The 12,477-nt window shown below is 37.5% G+C and overlaps 1 protein-coding gene across 1 annotated transcript in view; it reads left to right on the forward strand.

The window, feature by feature from the left end:
• The window catches only part of PAPPA2 (pappalysin 2), a 363,317-nt gene extending 353,242 nt beyond the window's left edge, over positions 1-10,075 (forward strand). Inside the window, exons 21-22 of the mRNA XM_003767459.3 lie at positions 3,370-3,468; positions 7,538-10,075. Of these exons, the coding sequence (XP_003767507.1) occupies positions 3,370-3,468; positions 7,538-7,612 (174 nt within the window). The 3' untranslated portion in view covers positions 7,613-10,075. The remainder of the gene's footprint in view (positions 1-3,369; positions 3,469-7,537) is intronic.
• The last annotated feature ends 2,402 nt before the right edge of the window (positions 10,076-12,477 follow it).

The raw sequence follows: 12,477 nt of genomic DNA on the forward strand, positions 1-12,477 counted from the left end.
GCCTCCATCCTTCCTTGTTTTAAGATCATAGAATCACAGCTTTACAACTAGAAAAGACTGTTTTACAGTACCAGAACCAGAGAAATCAAGGGATTTGTTAGAATCACTGCAGAGATGGTAAAGAGGTGGCAGAATCAGGATTTGAAGTTTGGTTTTCTTATTCCAAATTCAATATTATTTTCCTAAATCTCTCTAAGACTATATTGACATTGATGCTCTAAGTTAGGATTCTCTATCATTGAAAAAGTGAAAGTATATTCCCTAAATTCTAATTTAGAGCACAAGAATATGTACATTTCTAAAAATAGACATCTACCAAAATGATTAAAAGTAAAGTTTTAGCCTTGAAGAAACAAGCTTCAGTTATCCAGATGATGAATTTTCTGATTGATACCAGATAAAAAGATGTTCCTTACTCTAGATATAAAAGACTAGGTGGTGAAATGAATATGTTTTCAAGGTGAGGGGGGGAAAACTTTGCCCCGTCAGAGTGAGAAAGCTTTTTTTTGGGGAAAAATGCCTAAATTCATTTAGGGCAATTCCAACACATGTTATATCCCATATCCCGTGCCTGATACCATTCAGTTGTTGAGACAAAACCCCCTAGACTTCATCCAGGCTTCAGAGGCTTTCAAGATTTTGGATCAATTAGTCATTTTCCCCCTCCTATTTTTTTTTCCATTGTAACTTTGGATACAAGCAGTCAAGTTTCCCCAGTACATGTTGCCATAGGCAACTCTGTTTGTTTAGGGTGGAGTGGTTGGTTTTGGAAGGTTGGGGGAGGAGCAATTAATTCTAATAGGTATAGAGTAAAATTAAATCCTGGTCTTTCCAATGATTTCCCCATTTCTCTTTCTTCTTCCCTCCCTATCCCTTCCTAGAAGACTTCACAGAGCCACAAAAGTAGTCTGTAAATCATTTTAGTCATATAGGATTATGGAGTTGGAAAGGACCTAGGAGGTCACCTAGCCATGTTCCTTTCTTCCAGGCGGACCATGCTTAATGATTTCCACATGAGAATTCATCCTTCTCTTAAAGACTTCCTAAGAAGTAGATTACACAGCTTCCCATTCATTACCTATTGTAATATTTATCAGTCCTCACTGTCAAGGTCCTTCTTGAAGATATAAGAAAACCTAAAGCCCTCACTTTGGAAGACATATCTAAGTATGGAGGGAAAGAATGTTTGTATTGTTGTATTTTTTAAAATAAGACCTTTACATGGAAAAGAACTAAGAGATGGATTTAGTTTTTCAATGAGTCAGATAGAGTCGGGGAAAAATGAGAAGCTACAAGGTTGAAAGAAGAAAGCTTACCTCTGAACCTTTCTTCCCTTTATCATCTTTCTGGTCTATTGTGTCATATACAGGTATTTCCATAGGCATCTGAGATTGCCTTGGGTCTAATAAATCCTTGTTTGGGTGGATATATAATAGAAATCCTGATTTTGCCATCAGACAAAACACTGTAGAGACAAAACACTATGCCCCAAATATCCAAAATACTCACACCCTTAGCAGTTTGTGTTATTCCTCCATTCACCTTTATGATGAAAAGAAAACTTGGTTTTCTCCTCTATTCTCATTTGACATTGTTGAACAGCTGTTAAATGGCCATCATATTTCATCCCAGAGGTAGCGATATTTCAGTGGTCAGCACATTGGTGTACAGTCTGCTTAGGGTTTCAGCTACTTGGGGACCCCTTAGCATGTGATTTGCTTAAATAATGATGGCTAGAATTGCTGTTCCCCATTTAAACTACAGAATAGTGGCCAAATTGATGCCAAATTCAAATAGAAACAGGGTCACTAAATAAATATATACATGTATAAAATAATACATATCTAATATAAAATAAATTAATGTGATATATTTCATATGTTATCTTTTACTAGAGGCATCTATAAGCTTTTGAAATGGATGATATTATCTCAGGAAACTAAAACTGAGCCATAAACAAGGGATTTACTTATGAAAGTTCAGAATAAGAATTAGTTATAACTAGGGAAGCATCTGTATGTTATATATATATATTATATATGGATTCTTCACTGGATTTTCATGAACTTATTCTTTAAAATTTTTATTCTTAAAAACATTCTTATATCTATATCTCAATAGATTTAGTTTCTTTTTTATTCTATTTATTTATTTTATACACTTAAAAATATCATCAGACTGCCAATGGGGTCAAAAACACAAAAATGATTAAGAATCCCTGCCCTAAACAATTAACTTGAGAGGTTTTTTAGAAGCTTTGCAGCAATGTATCAGCTCAGAATGGAGAAGAGCCAATGTTATTGAGTAGGTGGGCTGGCTGGTAAGTCCTCCAAGATGCTGCGGGACTGTATTTCCTGCCAGGGCTTTTCCTCTTCAGATCCATGGCTTTGGGCCACTGAGTTATTGTTTAACCACTTGTTGCTGTTCTTATCATATGTTCTTTTTTGGGGTGAAACACTCCATTAACTCTGGTTTGGCCTGGGCCTGATTCCCATTTTGGTTCCTGCTAACTTGCAGCAGTAACAGGAGCAAATGGAAACTGTCTGGCTTGCTCCCCTATTACCCTGTGGTTTCACCACTGTGTGCACAGGACTGCTACACATGTGAACATTTCTGCCCCAGGACGGGGGTCACCAAATGCAGTGACAAGCTGTTCGGGGGGGCAGTCATCCTCTTGTATTTGCATAGCTCTGGAAACTCCTGTTTCTAAGTTCTCATGTGATCCAGGAGAAGGGGTGGATGCCATTATCCCTGCTGGATTAGAAGCAGGAGAAATGACCAGTGACCTACCTACAAGTAGTAGTGATGGGAGCTACGGTAGAGGCTAGAGCTTTAGGATAGTCCTACAGGTTCCTTCTGGCCTCCCAATCAGTGGAGCCATTCTTGTTTGAGACTTTGCTATTATTTGGAACAATTAGGTGATAATTCATATCTATTCCCCCATGTCATCTAAGGGCATGGATAAAGCACTTACAAAAATATACAAGGACCAGCACCAAAGCCCCCCTTCAGGGGTCTAAAGAGATATCTGGTCTTCATGAGCAACCCTAAGTTGTCACTGGACGTGGAATCATTAAGAGTTCATCACCATTATCAGATATAAATACCTCACTTCTATATAAGGTTTGGTCAGAATTCTTTCTTTCTCCAGTTGTTGTTCTTGTCCATCCTTTGTTCTCAAAGAGTACTGGTGACATCATTTTGATTTGTAGGTAAATTAAGTTTAAATGAAGTAGAAACGCAAAAAAATTATCAACTTCACTCATTCTATGGATTCTCTGCTTTTCCTCTGTATAATCCTAGGCTTGACCTAGAGGAACAGTGATGAATGAGATCATATATAGACTGACTTCTCATTTTCCCCACCAGCCTTTCCAAGCTGATGGGTGGTGTGATACAATCAACAATCGAGCCTACTGTCAATATGATGGTGGAGACTGCTGTTCTTCAACCCTTTCTTCCAAGAAGGTAGGTGAACAGAGTTTGGGCAAGGGGGCCTCTGGGGTTAAGAGCAGATCTTGCAAAGCACTGATCTGAACTTGAATCGGTTCATCAGCCAAACCAGTCTGGGTTTTTGGCAGGACTTGATTTCCAGAAACAGCCTACTTATTTTCCTCAAATATTTCTCCTTTGTCACACACACACACACACACACACACACACACACACACTCTCTCTCTCTCCTAGTGTGATCTTAGTATTAAGAGGATTTGGAAATAGAGAAGTGCTAGTCATACTGTTATTCTGCTCAGATCAGAATCTAGAGATGTGTGTTCTGTTTTGGCTTATACAAGTTTAGAGAGCATTGATAAGCTGGGAAGTGTCCCAGAGAGAACAATTATAGGCTTCCTTTAACTGTGATATATAAAGATCATATAGGAACTGAGGATGTTCACTCTGGAGAAGGAGGCAGGGGAAAAGACCATGATACTTGTCTTCAGCTATTTAAAGGGTCACTGTCTAGATGAGGCATTGAATCCTATTTTACTGGACTTCAGAGAACAGAAATAGGATCAGCGAATGGATAGGAATTACAAAGATTCCAGTTGAACACACAAAACTCCATAAAACCAGCTTTATCTGACAAATATGATGGGCAACTTTTAGAGTTAAAGGGATTCGCTTCTATTTGTAAAGTACACCATCATGGCAACTATTTTTCAGGTATGGATGGGAATGTTAGATGGCCTCTGAAATTCCTTCCTCTTCTGATGTTATATGTTTCCTTAAATTGAATTTCTATGGATATTCAGGGGAATATCCTGGGGAAAAGGGAGAATCTTAAGAGATACAGGATTCAAGTTTTGGATTTTTAGTATAGTTCTGTGTTCTTCTTCAGCCTCATTTAGTCCCAGAAACAAAAGCAAAACAACAATAACAACAACAACAACAACAACAACAACAAAAACCAATTATCCACCACAACCATTCTGACTTAATATCACTTCCCCCCAAATTTCCATAGAATAAATGAGAAGAAAGGTTTGTTTGTTGAAACAGCCATGAGGTGGTATCTGTTTTTTTTTCTTTTTAATAAAGTGACATAAGCATATTATTTGTTCAAGAGACAATTCTACAGACCACACTAGAAATCTCTAGGTCACAATTTGAGAATCACTGATCTGGGTGAGCTTAAAACATTGGGGTTTAAAGAGTAATGAGGAAGGTGATCACATCAAATGAATAGCCTTTTTGATAGAATATTGTGGAGGAGATTCTGCCAGCTGGAAGGGAAGGCAGAGTTCATACAGTAGGACAGAATAGGAAAAGGACTGGGAGGAAGATTTTTAGAAAATTTGCTCATTTGCAACTGGTCAGGGAAATCTTGCTCCATTCTTTGCACATGGGCCCACAGTATCAGTGCATGCAATTTCCACATTCCTTTCCATCTCAAATATCCAGGAGCCATCCCAGCTCTCAAACTAGCAAAATCTTAGAAGGGTCAATTTTCTACCATCTACAAGGTTGAAACTCAGCCAGCTTGGTCTCTACATTGAGGCTGAAGAAGACCTTGATCAAGGAGTCCACTTGATTATCATTCCTCTGCCCTATGCTGTGTTCCTGAGTGATTTCTGGTCACCGAAGGAGGTAACAGAGTCAGAGCCACTGGCTATTCATCTCTTCTCACCTCATCATCCTACTGGTCATGGCTTTATTACTATCTCATTTAAATACCTGTGACTATTACTTCATATAAACCAACTTTTGAAAGAAACTTTACTCCTCCTGGGATACCATTTAGTGCATGTTGCCCCAGGCACATGAATTTTCAGTACCCAAGCAGTACCCAAGCAACACTAGCCAGCAAAATCCCTAAATCAATCCTTCTTCTCAGGGTACTTGGATAATCATTGTATCCATACTGTGAATAGATTTCTCTTGGTTTTGAATTTGACTATCTTGGATTTTTTGCTCAAATACAAGACATGATCCCCATGTATTTTGCATACTTTCTAGAGTACTTACACACCCCATAAACCATGACTTCAGTAAATAATTATAGACTAGTTGGCAAAAAAGGATAATCTGAAAGCACAATTGTTGGGGAAAGGGAGGGCTAGTGGAGGTATAGGTATGTTCTGGGCCACCTCTGAGAGGGGGAATCCTATGAAGAAAGAATTAGAAATTTCCAAGAGAGTGGAGGAGAGCTGGGTTTTTGCCACAGTGCTGAGCTTTTCAGTAAATCTTTAGAGCAGACAGGGCAAATATATTTATCAGGAAAGGAACTAAAAGTGGCAGAATTTTCCTATAAAACTTTTAAGACTCCTAAGACTATAGCAATGCTTTGACTCCTCCAGTACTACTACAACAACAACAACAACAACAACAACAACAACAACTACTACTACTACTACTACTACTACTATTACTACTGCTGCTACTACTATGAATATGACTACTACTATTACTACCACTACCACTACTACTAACTACTACTTCTATGACTACTACTACTACTACTACTACTACTACTACTACTATTAGTACTATTACTATTATTACTGCTACTGCTACTACAGCTACTACAACTATTACTGCTGCTGCTACTGCTACCGCTACTACTACTATTAATACCACCCCTGTTACTATTGCTATATTGCTAATACTGATAATTAATATTTGTACAACACTTTAAGAACTGCAAAGTGTTTTATACTTATTATCTCATTTTGATTCTCACATTAACTTGGTGAGATTGATATGAAAAGTACTCCATTTTTTAGATGAGGAAATTGAGTCTAAATTAACAGTGCCATACTTTTAATAGGATCACACAATTTCTAAGTGCTTATGGTAAGATTTGAATTCAAATTTTCCCAACTACAAGCTCAGCATTTAAACATATCATCTGATGGTAAATGTCAGATATCCCAGATTAGAAATCAGGAAATATGTATTTTAGCATAAACTTTGTCACTAATGTAGGGGACACTGGTCAAATTACTTCATCTGTATAATCCTGTTTCCTCATCTACAAAATGAATATCCTGCCTATTTTATCATGATATAGTGGATTGAGAGTTGGTTCTATCAGTAAAAAATCTGGGTCCAAGTTGCTTTTGATATATTCTGTCTGTGTGATGCTTGACTAGTCACTTGGCAAGTTACCTTTGCCCTGTGACTCTCTCAAACAAGAATTCTTATCCATTTTGTGTCATGGACCCCTTTGGCAACCTAGTAAAACATTCTTGGAGTAATGTTTATTTCTTTTTCCACTTATAAGTGAATGCTTGAAGGAAGTGCTAAATTTCAATTAGAAGTTAGCGTAAGCCAATGTGTACTATTTTTCCCTATTGAGGATCACAAGCTGCATGAAAGCTCTCCAAGAAATCAAAAATCTAAGGTTAAGAATCCCAATTAGGAAATTATAAGATAGAGGACTTTTTAGACCTATATCAGGGAAATGTGTTTTATTACCACAAATTCCTTATACCAATAAAGTCAAGGTTAACATCAAGGAAGAAAAAAATACTTATCTCTAGTATTGTAGGGCATGAGACAATCAAATGAGACAATGGATGTGAAGAGTGTTAAAAATTTCCAAGTAGAAATGACAAGCAGGATGCTCTCAGAAGAACTTGGAAGACTTACATGGATGAATGCAAAGTGCATTAAGCAGAATCAGATTATAATTATAGCAATTTGCATAATGATTAGCTGTATATAACTTATCTATTCTCAGAAATATCATGATACAAGACAATTCTCAAACACTTACAATGCTATCCATTTCCAGAAAAAAAAAAAAGGGGGATGATGGAGTCTGAATACAGATTGAATTATTTTTTTCTTTATTTTTCTTGTTTTTTTTTCCTCTGTGTTTTTTTTTTTAAATCACAATTTGACTTATCTGGGAAGAAACTGTAAGACATAGAAACTGACTGTTTTAGTTATTTCATGTTGGTATAAGAAAAAAGCAGTAACAATGTGATAAAGATAAGTCTGGGTGAATTGTGGGTAAAAGTGATCTTGAAATAAACAAATAGGGAATTAAAAAAAAACTTTCAAGTGACAGTTTTCTGTTTATCTCCTATAGGTAATCCCATTTGCTGCTGACTGTGAGCAAGATGAATGCACCTGCCGGGATCCCAAAGCAGAAGAGAATCAATAAATGGCACAAAAGACCCCACTGCTAGCATAGGAGGCTGAAAGCTAGAGGTGATCACCCCCTCTTGGGGAGACCCTCTGGCTAAGGGGAGGTGGGGTGGGTGAGCAAGGAAGGGAAGTCTGAAGAAAGGAATTTTCTGTAAACCAAGACTGGTGGAAAGAGGAGGTTCCTGGAAGAGCTCATAAAAACAAGAAGAGGGGAGAGCACATTCTATGAAAGAATACTTCTAAGTGTCAAGCATGGCAAAAGACATTTGAATTATTGATAACCATCATTATCATACATTGTAAAAGGGGAGAACCTCATTCAAGTGATAGGACAACTACTCTTGATGGCCCAAGACCCCCCCCCCGTATTATGCTCCACTCTCATTGCCATCTCCGACACTCTCCTTTTCCTTCCTTGTGCTCCACCCCACTCACATCCAGCTTGAAAACTCAGACTCAAAGTCATCTAGGAGAAGCTGCCAGGGGCTCTTTGTACCTTCTTATCACATATGGTCTACCCATCTACCCGGCTCTCTCTTCTCTAACCTATCCTGCTTCCTTTCTTCTGCTGCACAGACTCCTTCAGCAGTAATGAATTTAGTCATGAACTCTCTACAAGTATTTAAACAAAACTACATAAATTACATAAATATATGAAATATATGATATATTTTTTGCTGTGTATTAAGGTAAAACAAATACCCTTTGTCACACACATGCTGCTGTAAAGTATATGTCCTGAAACAAATGCTAGGAGTCTAGGGGTAAGTACAGATATAGCCCTTTAATCCTTCCTTGCTTGGTTATAGGGTCTAGACATGGAGTAAGAGACTGTGTGATAACTGTGATCCTAGTTATCTTTGGGTGGGTAGGATTGAGGCCCTGGGAGCAGGGCTGAGTTACATAAACACTGAGTAAAAGCAACTTAGTGGGAATGAGATCAAGAGACCTATATAATTCCCCCTTGCTTCCAGTCTATTCAAATAGGGTAGATTTTGCTAGGATGGTTGATGTTCCTAACATTGCACCATCTAGGGCACCATGGTATAGTGAATACAGAACTGTCCTTGGAGCCAGAAAAGATCTGCATTGAAATCCTCCCTCTGACAAATAGTGACTGTGTGGACCAGCCAAATCACTTATTTTCTCAGTGCTCTAGGCAACTCTTTAAGACTTTGAAATCTCAGAAAGGATACTGACATGCCGAATGGGGAGTTCCCTACACCAATGAAACCAAAAGTTCAATCTCTATCCCTATGGTCCCTCTTGAGGCATCTAGGAAAACTAGGATGTTCAGGCTTACAAGAACTTTGGTTAATGCCTCCATAATTTAGATACTACTCCAAATACACAGGTGAACTAGAAGAATTTGCAATAATATCACTGTAAATATGAAGTTTAAGAAAACCTGATAAGACATAGGTATTGGAATTTAAGAATGAGGTCAGAGAGGAGACAAGAATCAAAGCTTATGGATAGCTGAGAAATGCTAGAAAAGATGCCTTTCCATTTCAATTTATTATTTCATAAGAAGGAAAGTATCACAGGCTAGGATAAAATCATATTTGTTCCTTCTTTTCAGGGCAGGTAAGGATTAAAGTCCTTTGCTTTCAATGTCAAAACCTTATACTAATATTTTCCAAATGTAATTATTCTGTGTTTAAGAAACCTCCATTATAGGTTGGCAAGAAGGCCAGTTAGACAAACTAAGTGATCAAGGCTTCCAGAACATGTAAATATTCTGCCTGGTTTATGAAGTTTAGTTTGAAAAAAAAATAGAAAAGAAATTTTATGATATATATACTCCCATATTATTGCCCCATCTTATTTTTTTTTTTCAGCTCGGTATCTATTGCTCCCTTTACCTAAGGCCTTGGTCTCTCAGTATTAATGCTTTCCCCTTAAGTTCTGAACTTCAATGTTTTTTAGGATGAAATGCTAAAGGCATAGTCCTTTGTTGGAAGATTCACCTACTTTTTGACTCTAAGAGCATTAGATTGACTTGGACACCACCCAGGGTTTTTTTATTCCCAAGGATGACAGGATGGGACAGAAATTGCCCAATGCATATAACCCAAATATGAATCTCAGTCACTTAGCAGCAAATATTTCCTAAAAACCTTCTGAGTGTTCATTCATTAGTGTAACCCCAAGAATTCACCTTTTTTTTCTTATCATCCTTAATGTCCTTGTCAAACAAGATTTCTCATATGTTGGAAATGACAATGGATAAAAAGAGTGGAAATTCATACAAAGATAAAATGAAGAAAACCTGAAAATAATTTAGACAAGATCTATCAGCTTTAGGGTTAAAGGAGGCCCCAACTAAGGATGGTGAGAGGGAGAAATGAGTCAAGGTGACTCAGTCCTTAAACCAAGTCTGGAAACATACCCAGGGGGTTACTTTTGGCAATTAGAGATGATCCAAGAAGTCCAAAGGAAATTCAAATCAAACATTGCATGAAAAATCTGTGACCCATAGATAGAAACTTGGCTAACTGGAGAAACACATGGAGTTAGGGTGACACTCTGTGGGGAGATAGGTGAACTTCAGCAATATGAGACCCACAGTCTTTACTCTTAGCTATTTGTGCCCAATAATTCAGTTTTAAAAGAAGTCAGAATAGTAATCTGCCTGCCAATGGAGCAGATTTAAATAATTAAGTTGCGGCCGTACCTTCCTACACCCCAAACCCCCCAAGATGTATGTTTTGTTTTGGTATCTGATTAGTGTGTTTTAATTCTCTTTAGCACCATGAGAAGCAAAAATACTAATTGACTATAGGTTCATATTCTACTACATCTATTTTCCTTTGAAAGCCTCCAAATAAGAACAAAAAAAGAGAAGAGAAAGAAGGACAGATGAACTCTGATACTCTATAGATCTGAAAGAAATCGCTTCTTATTTTCCCATGTGCTCTGGAAACATGTACACTTTGGCTCATGTATCCCCAAGGTCACTGTTTTATCGAAGAAATAATATTAAATGTTCACCAACTGTCACATTAATCCTTATTTTCAAAGTTAACATCTTTGACATGCTCAAGAACATATATTCTAAAATGGAAAAGCAGAGAGGGGAAGCATATATTATCTCAGAGAGCAAAGAATCTTTGTATCATAGACCCCTTTGACAAAGGCTTTAAATCCTCTTTACAACATTTTTAATACATAAAATAAAGTGTATAGGATTACAATTTTGTGATCATGAACCCATCTGCAGTTTTCTTGTTACATATACTGGAGTGATTTGCTATTTCCTTTTTCTGCTCGTTTTTACTGATGAGGAACCTGAGACAAAAATAAGATTAAATATCTTACCCCAAATCACACAGCTACTAAGTATCTGAGACCAGATTTTAACTCAGGAAAATGAGTATTCCTATCCATTGCACCACCTAGCAGCCTTTTATTTTGAAATACAATTATCAGAATGGTTTTCTTAAAAAAAATTAACAGACTTCAGATTAAGATTCCTTGTTCTAGAAGTTATAGCAGGATGGAAATGAAGTAAGGGGAAACTGGAGGGAAACAAGTAAAAAAACCCAAAAAACAAACCACAACCCAAATTTGATAAAGCACCCTGTTATATACCCGAGGCCACAGAAAAACAAGCAAATATATTTCTGTCTCTGAATCAGACTAGGACTCTAAGGATGCTAGTGAGCTTTTCTTGAAATGCAATAGAAATAACAAATGATTCTTCATTTTACAAATGATCCTGGTAGAAAAAATGGTTTTTATTTGGACATGAAGATGGGGAGGATTCCCCAGTTCCTTGCATAAGTAAGCATTTGGCCTTTTCTGCATTGTCTGAAGTTTGAGGTATAAAGTCAGAGAGTTAGGAGAGCCATCAAGGCTGCTCAACACCAGCTGTAATCCTAAACATGAATGGGAAGTCTATTGTTAATATTGGTCTTTGTCTCTGTCTAGCCTCTTTGTAAAGTGATCAAGGTTTGTCTTTTGAATTTCTTTATTTTTATGTATTTTACTTTATGTTACTCATGTCCTATGTTCTCTGCTATGGCAGGAGAACAGGAGCACCAGTTTTCTTATTGTCAGAAAAATAATGTAGTCATATATCACCTTCCCCTGGTTCTAGCTGGACCTGATCTAGCATTAACAGAATCTTAACTCAGCTCTAGACTTTCAGAGATGACAATTTCCTCCAAGTCTTGTGAATGGGACCATAGGAACCTATCAATCATTAAACATTTTTTAAGGGATTACCTTATGGTACACACTATGGCTAGCACGGAGGATACAAAAATAGGGGGGAAAGCCCATCTCTGTCCTTAAGGAATTTACAATCAAATGGTTCAAATATGCAAGTGCCATCTGTACTGTGACAAGAGACAAGTCAGGAACTAGAATGCTCCGATCATGGATTTCTCAGGAGATACTGAGACCTACACAAACCTTGCCCACTCCACACTTGCAGGTGAAGAATCTAATGGTCTAAGCCAGGAGGGACTCTGGCTGTTTACTCCTATTTTCCTTGTTCCAAAATCACATCCCTTGGTCTCTATTCTCCCTGAGAATTCATTAATTGAGGGTGTGTTGTGATTTTCCTGTCAGAACAGTTGTCCAGAACTGACAGATCTTTCATGATGGTACTTTGATCAAAATGATAGGGGGGAGAGAGAGAGAGAGAGAGAGAGAGAGAGAGAGAGAGAGAGAGAGAGAGAAGACTACACATGATACAAAAGAAGAATGGCACCATTCTCAAGTAGATTCTTGAACTCCACCATCAGTGTAGGGATTTAGTTTGGTTGATCTTTTCTCCCCCTTTTCTGCCTCTAATATTGCTAATGGGTGCATCAGTTCAAATCCTTTTGGAATGGTGCAATTTGGGACACAGTGAAAGAAATTGATCTACTG

Source organism: Sarcophilus harrisii, chromosome 4 (assembly GCF_902635505.1).
Source record: "Sarcophilus harrisii chromosome 4, mSarHar1.11, whole genome shotgun sequence".
In the NCBI taxonomy this organism is placed as follows: Eukaryota; Metazoa; Chordata; class Mammalia; order Dasyuromorphia; family Dasyuridae; genus Sarcophilus; species Sarcophilus harrisii.